General features: G+C 34.4%; 1 protein-coding gene across 1 annotated transcript; it reads left to right on the top strand.

Moving 5' to 3' along the window:
- The first annotated feature begins 152 nt into the window (after positions 1–152).
- On the top strand, positions 153–27921 carry LOC107189535. Its single transcript, XM_015578095.1, has 3 exons — positions 153–215; positions 25308–25498; positions 27780–27921. Exons 1-3 carry the CDS (start codon positions 153–155, stop codon positions 27919–27921), a joined length of 396 nt encoding a protein of 131 aa, XP_015433581.1.

The following is a 27921-nucleotide window of genomic DNA, read 5'->3' as shown; positions in this document are numbered from 1 at the left end:
CAAAAAGTGGAGTTAATCGATGTGTGCATTGAGCGGCTCATATGTCAAACAGCTGCACAATCAACAATTTTTGCAAATTTTCAAAAATCCTTCGAGATACGTTTATATATTGCTAAAGGCTACAACATATCCAAATTTGAACAAAATCCGAAATGGTGCTCCAAAAAGTATCCGATTTTGCGTGGAATGACCCAATGGACTTCGACTCCAATATCGTACATTAGAAATTCGATTCTATGTTGAATGACAACTCTGAAATGATTTAGTCAAAATCCCAAATTAATTTTTCATATTTTCTAGAAAAATTATTTTTTATGCAACCTTCCTAATTTTCTCTTCATGTGTACCGTTAGTACATTATCTCCAGAAAGAAAGAGAGGGGGAGAGAGAGAGAGAGAGAGAGAGAGAGAGAGAGAGAGAGAGAGAGAGAGAGAGAGAGAGGAAGTGAGAGTACCTATGCGTCGCTACATCAAATGCAAGACAATTTTTTACAAAACAACGAAATATGTAAATTTCAAATTTCCACATTGGTTCAGAAACACCAAGATTTATATGGTGCGATGATTCGCTATTGAGGAGAACGGACGGAACGATAACGTGAAACCGAAATACGCATTAATAACTGTACGAATTGCTTCGGTCACTACTTGTATACCTGATAAATAAATTAAGACTTCTCCAGGGAAAAAATTGCGAAGCAATAAATGCTCCGTGACCGTACCATAAACCGATATTAGGGACAACCGACAACCGCACCGCTCCGCCACACTGTAGAATGCGTAGCATGGTTTCACTATCGTTCAGTTTACAGACACTTCCAAACTGTATTTCAACCTAAACAAAGTGTCATATGATCTAAAAATGTCCACCAGAGGAATACATATGAGTGCTAGATAGATTCCATCACGGTAAAATGTTTTTTTTTTTTCACTAAAAACTAACCTCCGTGTACTGAATACACGTACGCGCCCGCCGGTGGGTTAACCAAGGTGTATTTAGAAAAAGATTAATTTGACATGATCGAATAGTAATGGCAATATTTAAGGTGCACAAGTTACGTTGTCCCTCGTGTAAGTGTTATTACCGATCATTAATGATCAAAATTTACTGCAGATTTACCGTTGATTAAAAAGTATGACCATTTTTCCAGTACCTAAATAATACTACGTATATATGACACTTAAAAACTTACACGTTTTTCAATAAACGTCTATCAATTTTCAGTAAATTAAAGGAAAAGAATGAAAAATAAAAACAGAACGTGTAAAAAGTAACAAGTAATAATAATTGTTAGGATCATTAGTTAAAATTGAGAGGTCGATAAAAATGTCTATTATAAACAATTTCTCCATAGAGATGTTAGACCGAATTGTGCCTGTTAGACAAATAAAAATTAAAAACTTTTTGAAATGCCATTGGTGTTTTGATAGTCTTTCAAAGAACTCTAAATACTTCCAGATTCTAGAGTTTATAATCATTTAACATTTCTTTATTTTCTTAGTAATTACACAATCACATTTAAATTACATTAATGTAAGTAAAAATAGAAGGTCGTTGTAAATAATAAAGATTAATAGAATCGATTAAATAATTTACCTTCGTGTAAGAATCTAAGCGAATTTAAGAATATGAAATGTTTGAAAATTTGCATACCGGTTTTACGTCCGATTAACACGGAACTTTGTAAATGCAAATCGTGATACGTGATTCTTATTCATAACATTGGAGGAAAATATTTATACGTTCTTGTGAATTATCACTTAAAGTATAAGCCATACGTTACGAATTTTTAATTGTTTTAAAGTGATTTCGGAAATGATTTTGTTTGATTAGTATTAGTACGAACTAGGGCTATTACTTTTACCGGGGTACCCGTGAGATACCTGGGTAAACAAAAATTACCCAGGTACCCGGGTGTATGTAGGTATACACGAGATATTCGAATAATGAGACAGTCGAGAATTTCTATTCGGTTATTTGGTTATATTTTTATATCGATTGTATTTCGACCATTTTCGATCGATATCGGCAATGACTGGAAAACTGAATAAAACTCAAAATGATATTACAATAATTATTATTCGATCGCAGCCGCGTATACTGCGTTACTTAGCACTATTTACTAATAATACATATTAGTATATTATTATGTTATAAGAATGAGTAAGTCATGTTTTTGCAGTGTAACGCGAGTGCTAAGTAGCGCAGTATGACTGCCGAATCGCAAATTCTCGACTGTCTCATATATGTATTCGAATATCTCATGGATACCCAGGTACCCGGGTATCTTATAAAGTCACAGCTCTAGTACGAACACTACACTGCACAAAATTATAGTATACGATGACCTATAGATATGGAATTGGAGAAAGTGATTCAGATTGGAGAAACAGAAAGAGCAAAGAGTATTGTATTTTCACACTGCAGTTCAGAACGATCCTTTCATGGTCTTTCTTCACCTTCACTTCATCTAACTTTTTCTCCGTTCCTGTTTAATATGCAGATGCCGTGCGTTCTTTTCACCTTCTATTTAAATATAATTTGTATCTTACCGACAAAATCTGCCGCCCCTCTCCTTGTGTTTCACTTCCGTTTTCCCCCGTACCTATTCTATGTTTTTAATTTTTTTGGTTCCGCTGGGTATAGTTGTTATGTTGCTTCGTTCAGACCATTTCTTCTGATACCTGTATTTTTCTTGAAGCGTATCGCAGTTGACGATAAAAGAAATTTCAACTTGTCTTATGTGAAAATCTTCGTCAAGAAACAGAAGAATATATTGTGTACTATGTATGTAATTATGTAGTTTCTGTACTTGCGAAAACTGGTATACTAGCTCGAATAAATGATTTTATCATATAATTTCATTGATTTCTTTGTAGTTTTATTTAATGTCGATTTACACAACATTTAATTTCCGGCATCTTTTAATGCAAGTAGGTAATTCATGTTAAGGATAATTTTTAGTAAAGATGAGTTCATCTTATGGAATAATTATTCGAAAGATGTTTATGAAAATTCCTATTGTTGTAAGCTAATTTTTATTAGTCTGAAGTCTGAATATAATAAAAAGGTATTCATTAAAATTAATGTAAATGTTATCACTCTGCTATACTAAAGTTTTTATGCTGCATATTATGTATCATAGACTAACAATGTAAGTTTAAATTCTTTCATTCACAGTCTTGTTAACCCTATTGTTTTTCCATTCCATAACTATTTTCCATGCCTTCTAGTTCATATTATTCGTTCGATTTTGTTTCTTTAATACACTGCCCCGATATTTTGAAATTTAATATTTGTTCTTTTCATATTCTGTTATCCAATGCAGTTCTAAAGTTTTCCTAAATTGATGTCACAACCAAGATATTACTATGTACCTTGTGCCATACCTAGAAATCGTACCTTAAGTCGGCTTTCATCGATTATTAACATACACAGCTGATCTGATGTTAATATTAATAGTAATGTTGAGCATTAGACAATTTGGTCGGATTCCAAATTTATTCCTAAACCACAGGGTCTTAAGGTGCGCTCCCATTGCTGTGTAAATGGTAACGTGTTTGAAATATTTCAGCGCGTAATGACCAACATTTATTGGTTTGAAATAATTTCAAATTTTATGTTTGAAAAAACCAAGGGGAGACACGAGTGTGTATGGTTAGACTTATGGCTACGTTTTTGAACGAATTGGCCGAGTATGATTCAATAATGAATAAACAGTGTTAAAAAATAATAAATTAATCATATTGATCTGATCCATGATTAATATTATTAGTAATAATCCATAGAAGATTCGACTAGTTTCACAAACAACATACATATTTACTTCCGTCATTTTCATTTACAATTAATGATGAAGAAATTCGCAATGCAAATCTACTCGCTAAATCACCCCCTTGATTTCCTATATTCTCATCTGCCATTATCTTTTCTCTGACGTCGTTTTCATGGAGCGATAGAACTGTTCTTCGCAGAAATGCGATCCACGATGCATCGGGGGCTCAGCCAAGTTTCTTGGTGTTTTGGAACGATAAATCAAACTGGCGGCGATAACTCTTGGAATAATGGCCCGCGAGATAACGATACACGGGAAAAGATCGTCTTCATTGCTCGGAATTGGTTTCCAGCTCCTTTCGCAGCTCGCTCCGCGTGCGCCACACGATTCCGTACCGAGCTTAGGTGGCGTATACATCTGTACTGTTACTGTTAAACTAAAGACGTATTACATATTCAACATTTTAATGAAAATTTAAATGAATGACCTGAAAATATACTATCGGTTCTCTTTAAAATATTGGCTTAAAGAATCTATGAGCATAACAATGTCATTAAAAATTGCTTTTTCTAAAATAAGTTTAAAAAAAAACACTGCATCTTTATAATTATTAGTTGTTATTTGATAGTAAGTACAATTCTTTCTTTCATCCCGCTACAAAATTTAAAAAAATTGGTATGGATTGTCTTCTTATATTATTACTTTGTCACGTATATTTTCTCGAAGTCATTTATTATACATACATATAATGTAGATGTATCTATGTACATGAAAAACATCTGTCTACCATAACATTTTAGCAAATTTAAAAACGGCAAAAATATAGAAGAGAGTGGCCAAATATGGAACAGTACATGTGCCTAATATGAAATAGTGGCATTTTTTAAAATCTGACAAATGAATATTTGTCAAATGACTATAGGCTATTTCACTCGTCCATTTTGCTCACCACATGCTTACGTTGTGATTCTTCAGTCGAACAAACAGTGTTGTGGCAGTGCTGTTTTGGTTTGCTGTTGTTCGAAAACTTTTGACGGTGCGTAAAGATGTATTTTTCGTATTTATTTATTATTTTACCATGTTGACACTTGATTTTATATGATTTTTTAATACTGTGATTTTATAACTAAAGTGTCTTAATCATTAAGAAGAAGAAAACTACTTTTTGTTTGTTTTCCATGAAATTATTATATCTGATGGCAGTGTTCTATATTTGGGTATCTATTCCATATGAGGTATAATTTATGTTTTTCTAATGTTCAATATTAAAAATGTTCTTTTATTTTTTGCGATTGATTTTGTAAGAATGACTTTCTAGTTGTCTTCATAATTCCGATTAATAAGTTTGATAGTCATACAAAGAATTTTTTGAGTCCCTATATGTACATAATGTACAAATACTTTTGAAGGCCATAGTATAGAGTCTATAGACTATACATATGTACTTATGTAGACTATGAATAGACTATAGACAATGAATCAAACACACGGGTAAAAATTCATTAATGGTTCTTACAATTCGATGCACTGTTTTGTAAACAGCAATTAATTATTTAAAGAAAGACAGTGGATTGAAAAGGTAAGAAGGAAGTTCAGTAGATTTTCCAAACAATAGTGCATTAATGTTGTTATTAGGTTGTTGCATATGTATAATGGCTTTTTATTGGATTGTTTGGCTATACTTTCATGAATGAAAATGATTAAAAGTATTCACCGTTTGCATGTTAAATTAGGACTTGGTACGTACTTTTTACAAGAACACACACTATTTCTTTTACCAGTGAAACTACTTGAAAGTACCTATTCAAAATACATAAATGAAAAAACGGATGATGGATTAAGACAAAATTCGTCTGAAATCTGTTTATGTACGTACACTACAAACTTGTTAAGTCAGACTGAAAAATAAACTTCATAAAATTTTATTTACGGTTTTGATACACATCATTTTTCAAACAAAAAGAATATTGATCAAAAAGAATTCAGTTAGTAATGTTTTCTAAGAATATGTTTCAAACCGGAAAACTTGTTTCCAAGAACCTAGGTATTTAATATTAACTTTAAGAATATATTGTATTTCATTGTGGGACGTGGGACGTAAGTGATTGTACATACTTTTCCTAATAAAATTCTTCAAAATTTAGTAACGTATACAGAGTGAGACACTTAAAACCGGCCACTTGAATAACTTGGCTGCTATTGGTGATAGGCAAAAATGCATCAGGCCAAAATTATTTGGTATCGAGGGGCTGATCATTCGATGTTATTAGTTTCTTGATAGGTAGAGGCGCCAAGGAGATATGAAGGTCATCTCTGTTTTGTTAAATGGAACGGTATGTTTTTTTACTTACATTCTGATAGAGTATTTCAAGACGAATACAATGACCTATTGGAAAGATCATTCGTGGTCTGGGTTAAGCCAATTGTGATGGAAAATAATTTGCTTTGAGAAAATGATCAAGCACCGTTGATTTATTTATCTAACAGTAATACGCGACTAATACAAGTGTTCAAAATGATGACCTTGAACATTGATGCATGCTCTGAAGCGTTGCTTGACGTATAATACGGCATGTTGAATTTCAATTGTGTTTATCGCGGCACAAGCTCTTCTTATACGCTCTTTCATATCTTCTTTGGTTGTCGGTATTTACTTATACACTTACTGCTTTAATTTTCCCCACAAATAGCACGACCAATCCAACGATCTCCGAATGTCACGTTGAGGAATTGAGTAATTATCCGTGTAGAATGAGCAGCGCATCCATCTTGTTGGAACCACATAATTTTCCGTATGTGAAGCGGAATATTTTCTAGCAGGTGTGATAAAATTTCCGTTAAAATGTCTTTATATCTCGAAGTGTTTAATGTGCCATCGATAAAATAAGGACCAATTATTTCACCGTTAAGAAGTCCGGACAAAACGTTTTTACAGACCAAGGTCTTTGTTTATCCACTTCTCGCAGCCACCGTGAATTTTCTATTGACCAATAATGCATATTATGACGATTGACTTGGCCACAGTTTGTAAATGTGGCTTCGTCCGTAAACAAAACTTTAGTCAAAAACAGCTCATCACTCTGTAATGTCTGCAGACCCCAGTCACAAAAATTTACACGGTTTTGAAAATCATTCCCATGTTATTCTTGGTGAAGTGAAACATGAAAAGCGTGGAATTTATTTAAATGTAATATTCGCAAAACACTTCGTTGACTGATGCCACTTTCACGTGCTAGTTGCCTTGTATGTTCACTGTATTTCGATCATCAGTTGCTGCCTTGGAATCTTGGATCTTCTTCGTATTTTGTTATCTACACGTCCAGTTTCTTGAAAACTTTTAATAACATTCGTAAATGCAGATCGTGATGGTGTGACACGTTCGGGAAACCGCCCAGCATACAAACGGACTGCATCCCTTACAATTTAGCGACATTCCCCATAAACAAAAACCATATCTACTTCCTCCGCTATTGAATAACGCAATTTCGGAAACTTGAGATACACTTCGCTCGGCGCAGATTCTCATAAACGACTAATCGTAGTATGTACAGATGAAGCGTACAGCGTGATTGAATGTTTATTTCTATTCAACGACCCATAACAAGAGATTACGAGACAGAGACGAAGTAATAATATCAACAACCAGGGACGGCAAGGTAGTGTCCGACCATTTCCTCAAAGTGAATTATTTTCCATCATAATTGGCTGAACCCAGACCACGAATGACCTTTCCAATAGGTCATTGTATTCGTCTTGAAATACTCTATCAGAATGTAAGTAAAAAAACCTTACCGTTCCATTTAACAAAACAGAGATGACCTTCATATCTCCTTGGCGCCTCCACCTATCAAGAAACTAATAACATCGAATGATCAGCCCCCAATAGCAGCCAAGTTATTCAGGTTGTTGGTTTCAAGTACCTCACCCTGTATAGTGACACAAAGAAGAAACACAATAAACGATACCTTTAAAATAGTCATGGAGAATAGTTACAACTCAAATTTATTTAACGACTGATAAATAATAAATAATATGTAATAGATAATAATTAACAACTAATAACTAAAATTGTATTTGGAAATAACAAATAATTTTATTACTTAGATTTATTTATTTAGATTTTTCCAAATAAAAAATAATTTTTTATTTAAATAACTATTTAAATAAAAATTGATTTAAATAATGTCCAACTTTGGGCGAGTCTCGGTCTCCGCTGGACATAATAGAGCTGTCACCTAACTAAACAATCGCTCTGCACGCGCTTCGCGTCTTTTTTTCTCCTTTGGCTCTCGGGTCAAGCAGGATTTCCCACGCGGTATGGGGTGACTATACGATACCGCCGCTGCGTAGGGTGTAAGATTTATACTACAAATCGGCGTATCGGCACGTGGCGTACCAGTTCGCTCCAGTTATTAGGCCTTCGAATTCGTTACAATCTCAATTCGGAATAATCGCCGAAACATTGTACGGATATTTTCGTCCGAAATTCCTGGGAGCGTCGATGGGAATAACGTCTATGTCCTATACATATAGTAGAATGTTCGACATTCCCCTCGGGATCCCTTAATAATAAATGTCGTACCTCGAAATATATTGTACGATTAGTATCGATAACTTCATTGTATGCAAGTTATAAAAATTTACGTAATATGTATATGTATATACACAATTTATTCATGTAACAAATACTTAAGTTAAACACTTACTTTTTAAATTTAATTTACGAACTATAATCGGTATTTTGTACCTGTTTTTGGATTAACCAACCAATCGTCTAGTATACAGGGTGTTTCACCTAAATGTGATGAGAAAGTATTACCTGGTTAGAAGGAGCAAACATTTTTCTAAACGTCATATTTTTCGAAATTTCAAGTTCATCGATGTTCTTTTAGTGGGATTACATATGTTTAGCAGCGTGGCGTAATGGTTGAAATCAAGATTAATTCAATGACCTATAATAACGTGAATTTCATGTGACCTAGAATTCAAAAAATCCACGAATGCATGAGAGTAGATTTAAATAATAAAATAAACTATAAGAGAGGGATTAGTGCAAAAATGTATCGAAGTTGATGAACATCACTTGGAGGATTTATTAAAATTTTTTAAATTTTTTTTCTGCAAATCAAAAGCAAGTGATATACTAAAGGTGCTCACGCACGTTAGGTGGGACACCCTGTATTTCTTTCCTTTCGAGCCTCGGTTTATTCTCTTTAAAAATTCTAAATATCCTCTATAAAATAATGCTATTTTTACAACTTTCCGCCTCTTCGTGACTCATAATTAATTTATTTACTTTTAACAACAATAACAACAGTGTAAATTATTAATAATGATCGCAGTAAATAATTAATTAATTTGATCGTTCTGCTCGGTGGTCATACTATGTCCGTGACAATGTACTGAATAGATTTGGATTACTGAGTGCCAAACAGTGAAAACATTTTGTCACGATACACTCTTATTACGTGATTCACGTAACCTATAATTTACATAGACGCTCGCATGGGACTTTGTGGTTCTCGGCTGGAATTGGTGCGCGTGCGCTCACACCCAGAAGGGTGATTTAATGACAGGTTATGACATTTTGCTCGTATTCCTCTTTCTCTCTCTCTCTCTCTCTCTCTCTCTCTCTCTCTCTCTCTCTCTCTCTGCGCGCGCGCGCGTGTGTGTGTGTGTATGTTGTTCTCGCGCGCGCACGAGACGTGATAGCACGTCTCACGTATCACCGCACTCCCCTGTATTTTGTTCCGATTCGCATATACAAAGCGAGAAATGCCGGAAAAAGCTCTGTTAGATCCCATTAGCACTACTCGACCAATTTTAAGTGTGACAATGCTTGGTCGTTCGTTCAGCTTAATCAGTTTCATTTCGTACAGAAATACGAATGAAATGTAACATTCAACTTTATTCACTCGATGAACATTTCTGTTACCATGAATCTTCTTTTACGAGCCTGTTTGCTTTTAGATTCTGAGCAACAACGTAATAAATATACAAAAATCCCAAGACCCTGTTGGAAGCTGCCTCATTTTGCGCTGATTCGTTAAAGGACACTGTTACCAATACCAAAACTCGACATTAAGCGATACCAAAATGTGTATCTAGCATTTTTTTTAATCATCAGTACGTTACGATACATTTCTTATGAAATACAAGCAGAATATTTAAAAAGCTATTGTACATAAAGGTTAAAGTTCTAAAATGTATAGAAAAAACATTTTCGCATGAATAAAATTTCAGATGATAAAGCAATTGGAACCTAATGAAGATCAAATTGATGTGATTTTCTTAAACCTAGCAATATTTATTGTAGGAATAGTTATGGAAAGTGCACGTAGCACAAAATCTTTTACAGGTACGACCTCAAAGGTGTCAACTGTTTTATACATATAACGAGATCTTACTATACATAGATTAATTTCTTTCAATCTTCGAGAAACGTCCCCTCAACCTGTCATACATTTGTTTACTATAAATTTATATGAATGTTTTAACTATAATATTGCAATCTCATTAATTTAAGTTAGAAAGGTTGTCGTATAAACTTCTCTTAAATGAATGAACCCACAAAGCAGTATTTTGATTCGGAGCAAACAAATGCTTCGGGGATACTTTATGGATCCAAACGCACTTATGATCAACTTTTATTTTATTTTTATTTTATTCTGTCAAAGTTCAGGCCTTTCGTTGACTTCAACGTTTCTAATTCACTTTTGCTAAGTTGAGTTAAATTAAGTTAAACTTGATGCACGAGGTACAAGATAAAAGATTTACCTACTTCCCACTGCGTCAGACATATTACAACTTGCATCATTGTTACATCATTATAATACTATATTCACACTGTAATATCATTGAACAAACTGAACGTATGTTGTAAATTGTAAATGGTATTCACGTACTCAATGTAAACGTGTTTCTACCAATAGAGAAAGAAATGTATGGAAATAGTCATCTTTATTTAAGTGAAATACTAATATAAAAATAAACATCTTCATTTATTTACAAAATACAGAATGAGAAAATTGAGCAATTGTTTTAGTATTATGTAATATTTATTACACAATTTTTTTTACAATTTTCACATCTTAGTAAATATTACATGATTCCATACATGGTAAATTCACGGGAACATTTTCCATTTCACTAATATCTGCTCCGAACAGTTATGTTTATTATTATATTTTTGTTAACCCAAATATAACATCCACCGTCTTTAATAGACGTGTAAATATTTTCTGCAATAATCATATCGACACGTTTTTGATAGGATACTTTTAGAAATATCTTCTTCAATGAGAATCTTGTAAATGAAATTTTGAGAAAAAATGTTTAAATGTTGTTTCTTAATCGTGAATTTCTACTGCAGTGGCGTATACAAATAAATTCTCCGATGACATTGACACTGTCGTAACAAACTGTCACACCAGGATCGCGTGATAGGGGGATGCTAGCGATCGGACCAAAGATGTCGGGATATCGTTTCTGCGCGATTTCTGAGTGAATAATAGCGCGCGTAGTATCCCCCAGCGTAGATACTGTTTACGCTTCTACTTGTATATGAGTGCAATTTTTACGAGTGCTTATCCGCGGTAGTCGCGTATTTCCCGCGTGCCCGCCACCCCATTGGTCGTACGCACTACGAGTCGAGTGTATTGAGCACGAAGAACGGAAGAAACGAAGGGTGCGACTCTCTTTCGGTCGCTCTATTCAGCCCACTTCCGTTATCCTGGGGTCTGAACGAGCCCCATACACAGTGGCTTTATTATCATGAAAACATCCTGAAATAGTAGGTTCGGGTGACTCGAGGCGCGTGGTCACAGTCACTTTACGAGGGTTATTCGAAAGTCATGAAAGTCTCGGTAAAGTGCGACATTCTGTGACAGTAACGTTGTCGGTGAATAACTCCATCTGTATGCTGTTTTGAATAATCCACGTATATGGGATAACGATAAGCGATGGCTGACTGTATGGTAACAGAATGAGAATATTCCCTCGTCACTGCCGTTTGTATAATTATCAATAAGTCGAACATACCAAAATTCTTCTAACAATAAGAGGGAATATCAGTAGGTGTCACCTTTCAACTACGTAATTATCTTTATGCTGTTACTCTTCAAAAAAAATAAACCTCAATTAGTATCATCAAGGTTACGATCTATTCAAATGAGAAATAATACACGATATCGTTACTACAGTATCGTAGGTCGGTAAAAAAAGCAAATGAACGAACACACACGATAAGTTTATATTTTGTTAAATTTTCGAGCGATCATACATAAGTTTTAATCCGTTATGCATAGATGGAACTAGTTTCTAGTAATGTTCGTTGTGTGCATTTTTCTGATACTCCCAGATATAACGATACTTTTCCAAATAAACTTTGCATACTTTCTCAGACTAAAGTAGATAAAGAGAATATATTAGTCAAAGTCCATACGAATATAAATTATAATTGTTAATTATAGTAATTTGAACTTTAACAAAAAATGTAAATTGTGTCGTACGTACAAACTTGAATAACTGTACATATTTCCTATGCATAAGACGCCAATAGTGAATAAATGCATGAACTAAAAAAAATTGATCTCTTTCATTAAACGTAAGCATTTTTGTCGAAGATCTCAATGTATCACCATTTCATAATCTACTCGTTTCGAGATTATTCTGCTCCTGATTCTGAAATCATTATCGTGCTCGTTATCAAGTCGTTTCGTAAGCAACGTGCGAGGATAATATGTATTATGACGTCTCTATTCGGCGACTGGGCACCCTTTTCAAGAATCATCCATTCTCGGCCTCTTCACGATACATGCTAATTTCATCGATCCGCCGGATTCTTCGTAGTTCCAGCGTATTTCAAGCTCCCTTCGCGTGTCGGCTTTTATGCGACTCGCACGGGCTAAGGACAATATCTGGGACCCTTTTATGTCAATCGCATATTATGTATATCGCGACCCGTTACGCAGTCGACGTACCGTGAAAAAACGCGTTAAAATTCCTATTGTCGCAGGCGAACCGATAAAACGCACGCACTTATAATTTTCCTTCGTTGCCTATTACTTAAGTGAATGACTTTAGAATTATGGTAGCTTCCGCATTTGGTAACGTATCTGGGACTCCATATGGAGCTTTATATTTTTTATCAATTTTACTAATTTAATTTAAATGATTGATATTTTAAATTATTTCAAAATACATAACTGGAAAGAGAATTTTCAAATAAGTGGAAAAAACAAACACTTTTTTCATTATTGTAAAGAAATTTAATTTTTTTTTTAATTTTTAATTAAATATTATTTTGAAAAGTTCGTCGAATTAACCAAAGGAAAACAATCGACGTTGCCGCTCATGGCAGACATGCGTAGAAGATCCTACCAAACGCATTGAAACCTAACTTTGCATACTTTGATCTTAATTTTTAGTTTTATTTGCTCGTTAACATATCTTTTTTTCCGTGCCATCATAATATCCGTAAACAGATTTATAACCACAGCATTCTTTATGAAAATATAATTTTTTGTAGCTAAATAAGAAGTAATTAACTTCTCAGTATCAACTACAGTTCTATAAGACTCGTGTTACAAACAAATTTTTATAACGTTCCTTTTTTAATAATTTTATCATTGACCATGCGATTTTTTGGCAGCAATCGAAAATTGAAGCTTCTAAGGATGTTCTGTTAAATTTTCAACTACATTTATAATTATTGACAATTTGCGGAAGCCATATTAACCGTAATATGAACGAGGTGCTACCTACTTTTTCTCTTATATTTCTTGTTAGGCGTATCAACGGAGCGGGAAAATTCTTAATTATAGTTAGTTAAAGTGGGTTCATAATTGTTATCGGTACTGAGAATGTTGTGTGGGGTTGTGTGTATGTGTGTGGGGGGGGGGGCTAAATCATCATTTTGCTGGTTTCAGAATTATTTAAAAAATGCAGGCCTTTAAAGTTGGCAATTTTCAATGATTTTGACGAAAACTACGATCATAAACGAATTTTGGTCTCACAATGATGAGAACTTGATTCTTCTTTCGTTTTGATCGTAAAAGATTGTTCTTTCTAATGAATTTTTGTTCTGTATGTAAAGTTATTTTTGTAATTCAAATATATTAAAAATATTTTTGCACTACAAAAGTAACGTTACATACAGACAAAAGATTCGGTACAAAGAATGATCGTATACTATCAAAACGAAAGAAGAATCAAGTTCTTATCTTTAATAGTTACTGAAATAAAAATCTTTTGTGATGGTAGCTTTCGTAAAAATCAATGAAAATTTCCAACTTTGAGGGTGTGCATTTTTGAAACAATACAGAAGCCAGCAAAATAATGACTTAAACCCCCACTCCCACTTTCACATGAAGTATAACATAATTCAATTTGAGCAAAATCCCAGATATCTTGTACATAAGTGATTCGCTTGGCGTGGAATGACTCGAATGTGATAGTGTTGAGGCCTTACTTTATCTTGGTAACATGACTGACAGAATTCTTGTACTGCATACAAACTAACAAATTTTTATAAGTATTATACATACATAAAACAGTAAAAATAGTAGAAATGAAGGGAATCAAATGCAAGACGTCATTACACGTAATGTAACGTAATCGATACAAAATAATAGGTATAATATATATTGTATACATGTAGCTAATTATTACAAATAATTATTATAAGTTATTTCCAATCTTCTGTTCCCTGACTCTATTTTCACAAAATTTCAAATGTCAAATGTGTTGCGCGACAGTAACAAATTGCGAGTATATTCATAAGTAAGACCTAAAAAAAATCAATTTGAAATATAATAACAAGTTTTTGGTTCTAACAACGTTTCTGACGTCTTCAACATTAGATTTATATAAATGTTGGCAAACTTTGGGTTAATTACCGAACCAACTATAATGATTATAGGCCAAACATTGGATATTCGTTGACAAATTGTCATAACTTTTTCGTCGTAGGCCCTGTTTTGAGAATTTGTAGGCAAAAATACTAACTATATCCCAACTAACTCCCAACTGCTGAATACCATTGTCCAGCCATTAATGCTATTAGGGTTACAACGTGTAAAGGGTAGTTGCATAAAATTTATCAGCAAGAATTCATAAGATGTGCGTAGTGAATGAAACACAAAAAATGATCTTACACATCGATATAAAGTATTAATTGTCAAATGATTATATTCGTACACATTTGATGATGATGCTACTTATAACACGGAGCCAACTACTAAATTACCGTAGCTATAAATATCACAGAAGTCATACCAGCACATGAAAAGATAATCGTTGATTCAAAAAATAAACTAAATCTCTTCGAGACGCAGGAATAATAAATCCTAGAATAGGATCTCGACCGGTGCAAGAACTTCAGAGATTCCATTTAACTTAGAGGCGGACCCAGTTGACATATAACCGAAGGGTGAGTAAATGTAATACCGACGAGTAATTCAACCGATTCGAACTGTACGTTAACAATGAGTAACTCACTTCTTCGAGATCAGACGAGAAAAAGCAGAGCGTGTCTCGGCGTTTGTGCGTTCCGCAAGTGGCTCGCTCGCAATGACAAAGCCGGCCATTGTGGGATCGATTTCTAGTACGCGACGATTGTCACGGTAATGACAAGGGTGACCCACGCGGCAAATGTCACTGAACATAAAACCGTGGAACGACGATATTTGTGGTCGATGCCAATCAAAAAACAGTCAAACAGCCAGGACACTCGATGTCACACCAGAACCGAGATTGTTGCTTGACTGGCACCGGTTCCGTGCTTTGGGATACGCTTTGTCGCCGGAGGACCTTCTTGCCGCAACGACTTTTCATTGTGTCCTGATCAGGACGTTGAGTAATTTCGATATCGCTGCCTCCTGCGTACCACCAAGGACCCTGCTACACTTGTAGAAATTACGGGACAGTTATGGTAGACACAACTTAATTTTTCACAGAAAAGTCAATTCTTTGGTGCAGTTTTTGCTAACCGTTCGAGCAGTGTATTATGAATCATGATTAGACTATGGATTTTATACATTTTTACCATAAGCGAATACACAAAATACAGTAGAACATTCAGTGTCCAAACTAATAGGGAAACATAAGGTTCCGATAAAGGAATTTTCGAGTAATAGAGTAATCATGTTTCTGATACCAAACTTTACCTATTTAAATAGAGATCAAGAAAATTGACAATTTATTTAAGTATTTACGGATCCCATAGCTTTTCGGCCGCTAATAAAAATTATACAAAACTTTTAACATAAGTAACTGATTGTGAGTAGAATTCGATTGAAAAAAAGAAAGTATACATTATATGTAATCAGTATGTTTTTATAACTAATATTAGGGTATTCGGATAATAGGTGTTCGGATACGGTAATCTCTAATATACAAGAAAGTAGTAACTTTATTCAATTTTAACGGTATTATTATTTTATTTGCATTCTAATAAAACGTTTAAATAAGGGATCTTTGTTTAGTTCGACTTTTCCTTAATCAATCTTTGAACGTGTGAATTCGAGCAAAAATCAACAGCCTAATAAATATTTTAATCTGTAATGTAGAGATTCATTTGTGTGGGATTCGTTCTGTAAAAATTAATTCATCTACGGTTTCTAACTTGTGATCTGTGAATATGGTGTACGAATTAATTGAATGTTTTTCGTGAAACAAGACTATACTTGCAGATTTTTTACATGGTAGAGAAAATGTATACTATACTAAATCTTGTAACTAATATGAACTTTTGGGTGAACCTGTCGAATAGCTACATCCTGATCGATTTCGATGCCCCTGAAATATGTTGTCAAGGTGATCATTTCGAACAACTTTTTTCTATACAGTTAACGAATGTTCGATTTTAGTTTTCTCGAATTATACACAAAAGTATATTTGGTGTCATATATGATGCGTGAATCTGTCGATGTGTTACCTCCTCATGCATTTTAACGGGATATTTTGTTGTGGGGGACCTATGTTACATGGGGGAAACATGACAACACATATAACCTGCAGAGAGCGAAAAATCAGAAGTAAGACCCCCCTGGATAATATAAATCCGCGGGGATTATGAACTGTCTAACGATGTTAAATATTTCAAGACTGTTTACTAAAATTTCGTCCATTGATCAACCAACCATATTGATAGGTCGGACTAGTGTATCTATACTAGTTTCTGCCACATCTTTTTGATTGATGCAACATACAAAAGATATTTCAGATACGTCGTTAGAAATTCAGAAAACCTTTATGTATTATTCTACTAAAAAAAATAGTGGACGTCACTTTTGTCGAAAGTCCGTCTTGTCACTCCAAAGAGAGATATGAGTTACACTCATCAATTCAGGGGCTCATAACAAAAACGATTAATGTCCAATATTTCGGTTTTTGTGATATCAATATATTTTAGTAGTCAGAAGCGAGACTTACAACACGGTGGAACCTACCTATATTATCACAAACGACTCATATTCTGATTTATTTTGAAAAGAAAATTCATCGATTCTTAAGATTCTTAAAAATGTCATATCTTTTTATTCTCCTGAAAAAAAAGCAAAAATTGTTACAAGGACTATTCTTGGCACAAGCAAGTTTTATTTACAAGTCTCAAAGATAGCAGCACGTAAAACAGTTCAAGCACAACCTGCATACATGGTTCCTGTACTGTGGCATTGAACCGCAAAGGGTTAAATCAAACGCAAACAGTTTCCATAAATTCGATTGACCTATTCTTTTTCTACTCGCGGACAATTCTAATCACTCGATTGTATACATTTAAAAGTGAAGCGAAGGTCTTGTGTATTTTACGGCGAGAACTTCACGCCAAGAACAGCGCGCGAATACCTAGCCATGCGTAGAAGAAAATATAGAACTCGAGGGAATAAATTGTGGAACTATCGGCAGCAGGAGAACGTACCGCTTTAGTTCGTAGGAATTCTTTTACGACTTGGCTGGGATTTATACGAGCTGTAAGTGACGGAACCGACGAAAGCAGCTCGCAGGATAAATAAAAGATACGATGGTGAAACGAACAGCATTATGCGCTGTCTAACTGCCGGATATTCTCGAGTGTGCATAGATCTGTCGTAAAATAAACATCATCGCGCGCACACTAAGGTATTTCTATTATCGGTAATAAATATTTACAACAGAAGTGTAAATGTAAATTGGGTAATGGGTAAACTTTCTGGAAGACAACAAATAATAGTGAGTGGAGTTGATTGGTACCTCATACGACTCACATATTCTTAACCTTTCTGAGGCCGTAGTCTTAAATCTTCTGTAGGAGGTCGCAGTATATCTGAGAGATACAATAATTGAGAATTACTTATAGGTTTTTCTCTATTCTGATATTTTATCTTTTCCACAAAAATACATAACATCTTCGTTTTCATCTTCGGTTCTCATCATTAGAAATATCTTAAGTCGTTTGAATTTTGAATCTTCTGAATGCAAGTCAACAATATCGATTTCATCTACAGTTTCATTTTCAAACTCATTTCTCTCATTTTCCTTATCAGACTCATGTATAAGATTTTCTGCAACTCTTCAATATCTTTTAGATTGTCCAATCGAATGAATTGTGCCACCATTTCCGAAAAAAAAAGGAAAAAAAAAGGAATAAGAAAAAAAATATCTAGAAGATCGCGATATCAATAGAATTAAAATACAGAAAATACAATAAATTTTCGCCATTTAATAAACCAATATAAATCGAAACCACAGAGAAACTGAGGTTTTATTGCCTTTCAGTTCCTTATGGATACATAACTCTGGAGAATTGCCTTTTATCGGAAGCACAAGCTATCTACGACAGTCGAGTACTGCTTTCGGAAAACCTTGAAGGTGATGTTGTCGCTATACATATATGATGTACAATGGCCCTGTCGATCGCGAACGATGTATACACAGAGACTTAAAGTATCCTAGAACAACAACACTTTGCCAGCTAGTTCTTAGATATGTCTACTTAAAGATAGTTATAAAAACATTTTGCATGTATCCATGCGGGTAGCCTGGGGGGGGGCAGAGGGGGTGGGCCATTCCTCTCCCCTTGAACGGAAAAAAGTGGCTTTTGCCTAACCCTACAAGACAAAACTTGGATTTTGACCCCCCCCCCCCTCCCATCACAGTTACAAAATTATTGTGTAATATTTAATATTGTAGTATAATTTGAAACACGACCAATGATTTATGACTTTAAAAACAAAATAATGTGTGTCTGGCTATGTATAGCCTTTTTCACGGTGGCAGTTGGTGTGTTAATATTTTTGCCCCCCAACCCCGACTGATAAACTGGCTACACCCATGCATGTACCTGTCAGATTAACCGTGATCTCCAGAGGGTTCAGTAAATTGCTCAACCTGATGCCTTAGTGTTACCTCTCTCTATGTTCTAAATGTAGCGACAATACATCCGTTGCAATGTGTGTGTGAAATCGATGCATCCAGTACATGGGGGTAATACTTTATCTACATCATTTATACAGACCCAACAGTTGCACTTGGTCTACTACACGAAAGACACAAAACAAATGCTATAGATTTGCCAAATTGATATCTTTTTGGTACGTTACTAACGCTATTAATACCTAGTTATAATTATACAAAAAAATGTTCGAAGATTATACGTCGTATTGGCGAGCAAAGTGACTGTAATGCATGATCTTCTAATTGTTTTAAGCAGTGTAATTAAAATAATTAGTGAAATTATTACTTCAAATATAATATTTTACTTAAGTAATAATATTTACATTAAATATTGTATTTTAAGTAATAATATTTATTTGAAGTATGTATTGTATTATCTAATGAAATTTAGCATTTCAATAGCTAGTTATAAAGGATACATGAAAACAATTATAATATACATTGGTGGCAATTAATATTTGACGATTAATGTCGGAAATCAACTCTTAAATATACGATAAATGTAACAGCCAGACGAGTAATGAACATATTCTTGTGAGTTAGTCGGCTTATTTAGAGTGCAAAAGCAATCTAAAAAAATTTGTTTCAACAAAATAAAAAATATTATCTAAACCCCCTGTAGCAGTATCATTACTTGAAAATCATTGCCAGTTTATATTCGCATTATTTGCTACGTTAAATAATTTTATTTTCTGGACATTTTCTTAATCGAATGATCATGTCTACTATTACTTCGCGTAATAAAAGTTCTACTGTAACTCGTTTTATCGAGAAAGAGAGAAGAGAGAGAGAGAGAGAGAGAGAGAGAGAGAGAGAGAGAGAGAGAGGGAGAGAGACAGAGATAAAGAGGGAGAACCGCGTGTCCAGGATTACGCGGGGAGTCCTGGGATTGGCCATGGGAGACTTCCTTTCCCCGAGGTTTGTTAAACCTGATGTCAGGGTTCCACGGCGTTGAAGCCGGCTGACATCTCGGACCTAGGAATGGAGCAGTGTCATCCCCCTCGGTGCACTCGCGCACCCATCACTATCCCAGACACGTCCCAAACACGAAATATACGTCACTGATACTCTCTCCTGACTAGTCGGACTCGTCCTCGATGTAGGTACTTCGTTTTATAGACGTTGCAAACATTCTTCCAATTGCAAGTTTCGGGATCGTAATATCGAAAACCACAACATACACGTACAGTTTGTCGAATTACTGAGTAATCTCCTTAAAGAAAGTGATTACGAAGGCGAGAAGAAGGAAAAACCTTATGGTGTCAAAAACAATTTGGTACTGATTATGACGAACGTTATCAAAGGATAGGTACTTACTGTTAGTAATACTGATCTCGTAAAAATATAGTCGGTGTTTAAGGTAACTACAGTTTTCATTAATGTAATGGTCAATTCGACATGACAGTGATTAATGAATATGCCTTTATTAAATAAATTTTCCTTATTAAATATTCGTTTTTATATTTCATTTGTTGAGCTTCATCCATTTTATATTCTTGATCACCGCTCCTTCAAAAGTTCAATGAAAACGGGACACCCTGTATGTCAATTCATTTGATTTTCAACTAGCATTCAAAATAGAAATACTATATCATTCCATTTGGAGCGGTGTTATGAACAAAGACAGAATTGAAAAAACCAAAAAGATGATCGAAAAAGAGTTTTCTGCTGTATATTGTCTGTTCCTTGTAACGGCCTATTTTCTTTTAATTTACCTATAACGCCAGCTTCACAGCAAATATTAATGTTATATTTTACTACCATGCTCCAACAATTTGTGATAACTTATTGTATACAAATTTTTCATTGTGTCATTAAACCATGAATGCAAGAACAACGTGGAATCTAATGTGGAATTTACCTCTGCCGCAACAGGGAAACGGTTGAAGAAACTCAACTCGTTTACTATAGCACAGACGATGTGTTGGATATCCAATAATAAATATATTACATTTCGGTGACAATTTTCTGAATATGACAGTTTATAACCAGAGTTTAAAAGCTGACGTTAAGCGATGAGAGTTGAGAATTGTCTTCTTTTAATTTGTATGTACGAACAATTGGGACTATGCGTTGCAAGTATGATCGCTACTGGTTGCATGACAAGTGTATTAAGTCATTAATATACAGTAATGCAGATTAAGTCTCTCGTCCTTTTTAAATTCTGGCCAACTTAAGGGTACATTCTCATGTAAAATTTTCAAAAAATCCATTTTTTTGTTTTCACACAGGCTCGGACCAGTTTCCGACCGATCTACACAGCTCACAGCTCCCACTACATACTGGCTACCGTTATATAAAAATATATAAGAATATATATATATATATATAATAATAATATCTCGTCTGTGCTTGTAGCTCGCTATCTCTGCCGATCTCCTACCAATTAACGGTATAGTCCAAGCGCGCAAAGTCACCGACGCCACTGAAAACAGTGCATAAGTGGGGGTTCGGACGATGCAACGCCTCCTTAGATCCATCCCATGCGTGAAACGAGGTTAAGTTGGACAGAGTGTAATTCAACTCTCTAATATACATTCTGGAAACTAAGGCTAAAGGTGGAGGGGTTGACGATTCCTACGGAAATGTTTTTGAGTTTATACATTACCTATCTTGGTGGCTAACACTAAAGAATGCGTAACAGACACAATGTAACAAACCGTATGAATCAGGATAAACGGACCGGTATCTAACAGATAATATTATAACTTCGATATAATGGAAACTGCTGTTTATTTCTCTTAAACATGTGGGTACATATTATCCTGTCTAATGAAACCGCAGTAGCCATGACATTTTCAGGATACTGGAGGTATTACCGATTATTGGCCCGCTTTACATACAGACAGTCGCGCATGTTTGCTTTTTTCCCGCATTATCTCAAGAGAAAAGCCGCCAAAGCGTGGCAGCGGCACAGAAGTTCGCAAAAGACACAAAACACTCGGTTGTTTTCAATCACGTTCAGCCGTGGAATGTGTTCCCAGGGACGCCTTTAGGAGATTGCGGAGTAGCTGAAGAGGCGCTTCCTCTGCGGCATCGGATTTATTATAAACAGGAAACAGGAGGAACAGGGTTAGACAGGGCTATAGGTGAGCGGATGGAGAGAAAGAGGGGGGGGGGAGGCGAAGCAGTCGGAACGCAAGGGAGCGCTTCTGCCCGATGAAATGCGATGAGAGCGGTAATTAAAACGATGCGGTGAGCGGCTGCCGGTATGTGCTCCACGAGGGAGTTAATTACCTCCGCCTTCAATTATATCCGTCTCGCGTCACTCCAAGGGGACTTCGGCTTCTGCCGACCTAAGTACGCACTCGCGCGTCTGCGATACTCGCGATTCACTCGGAAACACGTGTATGCAAATACGCATGATACATACACGATAAGTTATGCGCCCATTGCGTTTTTCCGTCTATCAACGAGCCAACACATGTCATCGGTTAACTCGCGACCATAATTTCCTAACATATTCGTTGGCTCGCGCGAGACACTCACTTCACCTTGTGACTTCGAACTGGATTATTAGTATCTGTCAATCCAATCAGTTGATAGTCTACTACGTTTAAAAACTACAAAACTATCTGAAGCGTCTATTCTTATATGTTTTGACCGAATAACTATGAAACAATAACTACACTTTCAGGTTTATTAATGTAGGGTGTTTCTCTTTACTGTGAAATAGTGACTTTCAATACATTGCAATACAGGGCATACTTGAGTTAATTGAATCATAAGTGCAAAATACTGGAATCGAAAATGTCAAGATAGTTTTTATAATTATGAGATGTAGGGGAAAGGTGTGTAAAACGATCCCTTGGGGTAAAATGATTCCTGGCTGTCCTGTGATTATTAGTGGTGCTATATCGTAATGTCGTTCTACAATAGTTCTCTCTGTACGTCACTAGTCGTTGCTCGAAGTGCCATGCGCATATCAGTGCTCTGTGTGTTGTCCATAAGAAAAATGTCATAATGGTTTAATTATGACAGCTGCTTCTTGCGCGGATTTAACCACAATTCAATAATAAATTCTATAATGTTACATTACCGCATGTAATAAGTTGATGTTATATTCAAACGCTGAATGTGAGTTGGGTGTTTGGGGTCATATGATCCCTCTCTAGTAGGATAAAATGATCCCAGGAATCATTTTACCCATATGCTATATTATTGTTTAATAATTTTTATTATTAATGTTTTTGTTTTAGTTACAACCAGAGTTGGGCAGAATTTTATTCGAATAATACACAGTTAAAAGCAGCAGTATTTAAGGGTGCCGCGCGGACTTCAAACAGTTAATGAGATTAAATAATTGTTAGACAAATGTCGATTCATTCATAAAGAAGTATTATATTATTATAAAAATTGAAATTTCCATTATTAAACAATTACAAATGAGAAAATACATTTTTTTTATCTTTTATTCGTTATTCGAAACTTTTTATCTAGATAATGAATTTGCCCATCTCTAGAAGAACATCTAAGAAAAACAACGTGTCAAATTCTTTTTAATGTTCGTCGTATTTACTATCAATAGGTATAAAATGATCCTTAAGTATGCCTTCAAAGAAATGTGAATAAAAAATATAATTGATCACGTAGCTAAATTTTATTTAAGTCAATGATATGATAGATACTACCTACCTTACAAAAATTAGGGGAAAGGTGTCTAAAACTATCCCTTTATGGCGTAATTTATATAAAAAATACAAAGCCTCATTATTTAAATAAAAGTAAAGTAGTTTTTGTAAGTTAGTCTATTTATCTTATCATTGGCTTAAATAAAATTTAATCTATCAATTATATTTTTTATTCACGTTTTTTTGAAGGCATACTTAAGGATCATTTTGTAATGTATATGTATAAAATGATACCCGGGGATCATTTTGTACCTATTGGTACTGAATACGACGAACATTAAAAAGCATTTCAGTTATTACATTTTGTTTAAATAAAAACAGCTTTGACGCGTTATTTTTCTCTCATACTGATGGGGCATTGTAACCAGAGATGGGCAAACTTATCATCTAGATAAAAAGTTTCGAATAACGGATAAAACATAAACAAGTATTTCGTCATTTATAATTGTTTAAACGTGGAAATTTCAATTTTTATAATAAAATAATACTTCTTTATGAATGAATCGACATTTGTCGAACAATTATTTAATCTCATTAACTGTTTAAAGCTCAGAACGACACCTTTAGATACTGTTGCTTTTCGCTGTGTATTATTCGTATAAAATTCTGCCCAACTCTGGTTGTAACTAAAACAAAATACAATAACATTTTATCCTACTAGAGAGGAATCATAAGACCCCAAGCACCCAACTCACATTCAGTGATTGAATATAACATAAACTTATTACATGCTGTAACGAAACATTAATTAACTTATTATTGAATTGTGGTTAAATCCGCGCAAGAAGCAGCTGTCACATTAAACCGTTTATGACAAAAGTTACACACATTGAAAAAGACCTGATCTTAGATAAATTGCAGTAATTTTACATTTTTCTTGTGGACAACACACAGAGCACTAATATTCACATGGCACTTGGAGCAACAACTAGTAACGTGCGGGGAGAACTATTGTAGAACGACATTACGATATAGCACCAGTAATAACCACAGGGCAGCCAGGAATCATTTTACCCCGAGGGATCGTTTTAGACACCTTTCCCCTACCTACTGTATATTTTAAACGAACCAAGCTTTAATAAGTATTATGAATTCAGCTTCAAGCGTAATGAGAGCTGTTACAATGAATGGTTGAAATAACCTTTTAAATAAAGCCACGAAGAAATTTTTCTTAAATTGATGAACGTAATTTATATTGATAGACAATACTACATAAGTATGTGTATGTACTTATAATATAACCGAAGAGTGAAAAAGATATTTAGAGAATTATCATTTAATTATATTACAATATAATGGTCAATCATAAAATTCATTATAAACGTTCGTTATGACTCGGTGATATTTTTTTATGTACATCACGTACCAACAAAATCCTACAACTACAACGATAAATACATGTTCTTTTACAGGATTATAATGTGCTCAACATTGTGTATTAACTCTTTCCTTGTGTTTTGTTTCAGGTGTCATCTATCAATAGAGTACTGAGAAATTTGGCAGCACAAAAGGAGCAACGGCAGCAACAGCAACAGCAGCAACAAGGTGTGTCTACTGTTGGTGTCGGTGTCGGTGCTGGAAGTCCGGCCGAAAGTGTTTACGATAAGCTGAGGATACTTAATGGGCAAACAACAGGCTGGCCGAGGCCAAATCCGTGGTAAGTAAAACATACTTCTAATAATTATGATGAAATCCATGTTCCGGTTTGTTAAAGTTTTATATAGACACCAGAATACCTATTTATTAAATTTTACAGAGAAACGGAATTATTAACAGTAGCTATTCTAAAGACGATGTGTAAAAAGAATCATACATGGCTTTATAACCATGCTGTTTTGAATAGATCTAGTAAGTTTCCTTTTGTTCTTCAGGAGAAGATTATACATATAGATAGTTTTTCGTTATACCAAGAAATTATATATACAACATATATAAAGACACTAGAAAAATTTCCGTATTAACCGTTTGACTGCGGACGTCATTCAGATAACAAACTTTGATTCAGCAGTGACAAAATCGCAATGTGAGCTCTCGATTTATGTAAATTTGATCAAAAGTTTTCATTTTATTTTATTAAGATATTGTATATGTATTAAGAATTGATTTTTTTTTTAAATAACAAAAATTTACTACCATCTATGCACACGTACAAATCGACAAGAGGAAAGACAAGCATTTGTTACTCAAGAACATCCATTCGAACTTCAGAATGTGATTCATTGTAACATTTATGGGTTTCCTCGGTTATTTTTCAATAATAACATAATTTTTACGTTAATGTAGGAAAAACAGTAAAGGCAGTATAATGTATTGTATAATGAAACATAATGAAACATTTATTATACTCTGATTCTTGACCTGATTCAACCTGATTTTCTTGACTCCACGTCAATAATTGAGTCGTCAAGCAACAATAATAATCGACATTTTAAATAGAATAAGCAGTTTTAGTGAAATACACGAGGAGCACGGCCATGCTCGTGCGTAATCAAACGGTTAAACTTTCAAACAAGTTCCATACGTTTCTACATATAAGCATATTATGGATGTTTTATAGGATATTCTAACAGTTTAATAATCATGAGATTTAGAAGCAAATCAGCGGTATATGCAAGTGATGTTCAATTTCATGCGAAAAAAAGTATAATCTGTAATACATGTAATAATATATTTAAGGGTAGCCAAATGCATTTTACTCTTAATATGTTGTTAGCCGGTAATCATCACAGTTTTGGAATATTCTTCCCAATTTATCTTTCCAAACAACACTTATTTAAACAGCAACACAGTAACTTATTAGTATTCAACTTATTAAGCCTAAACTTGGTAAACGTGAGAATGATAGAAAGGAAATCAACGAACAATATGATTAACACATTGTGTACCATATTGGTATCGATGATAGAGGCCACAAAACGGAAGTAAATTTAATAATTATCACCAAAGTAGTAGAATAGGTACAATGACTAGATCACCAATGTGTATGCAAATTCACAATGTTAGACATTAATTTATAAATGCAAACATTAGATAGAAATTTATTTTCTGTACTAGATGTCTTATTATGTTGAAAGTGATATTTAAATGTCATTAATTTTTATTAGCCTCGGGCAGCGATGAGTGGGTCACTTTGACCCTTAGTTTTCAAGAACTTTATCCATTTCAACAGCTATCTATAAGTAATTTGAGTTAGTTATTCTTTATGTTAATTCAAATAAACAGAAAGTTTGGTCACAAAGAAATTTTTGCAAAAATGCATTTAGAAGGAATGATACATAAGGGTCTAAACGAATCCACGCCACCAATACGATTCGCCTTCCAAGAATTAAAGTCTGCATTTTCCTACAATTTGCATGTTAAAATTTCATATGGATGTACAAACATACACAGTCTAATAACAGCTATAAAGTTAGTACTCGGGTGTATTTATTCTGAATAATTAAATCTTAACGGTATTCACAGTGATTCATAGATTTGTTCAGGAAAGTGTGTCGCATTTCTTTGGCAAAGTTACGTACCAAACTGCGAATTTTAGTGCAAAAATTAGGAAATTTGATTACAAAATCATGATCAAATTAAGGATAATAAGGATACATAAACAGGAATTACATGCAAATTTTACACTTAATTGTCATTTCGAAAATGTTTGGATAAATATGTGATTCATTGTATTTTATCACGACGTTGCCATTATCATAACAGTAAAGACTTTCTGACACTTTACGAGCAGCTAATACTACGTCAAAACTGTAGGTATCCCTGTAAGAAAGGATATCTACAAAGAATTATCACTTAATCATAAGCGCGCACAATGAAATTAAAATTATATCATCTACACTTGAAAAAGTTATACCTATCTCCGTTTATAATTCGCATTATTAAAGCTTGTGTCACTGCTAAATGTTTTGTCGTACTATCGTGAAACAAATTTATATTAGGTATCCATCGGGAGCAGGCAGTCCATTTCCATCCCTGCAACCCAGCTTAAGCCCAAGCCACTGTACAACTTTGCCACCGGATCCTGCGGATATCTTGCACGCGAAGAAAGGTAGGGGAAACCTCTTACACCATTACAAATAA

This window comes from Dufourea novaeangliae, unplaced genomic scaffold, assembly GCF_001272555.1.
Source record: "Dufourea novaeangliae isolate 0120121106 unplaced genomic scaffold, ASM127255v1 scaffold167, whole genome shotgun sequence".
NCBI lineage: Eukaryota > Metazoa > Arthropoda > Insecta > Hymenoptera > Halictidae > Dufourea > Dufourea novaeangliae.
This window is presented reverse-complemented; position numbering and strand designations above follow the sequence as displayed.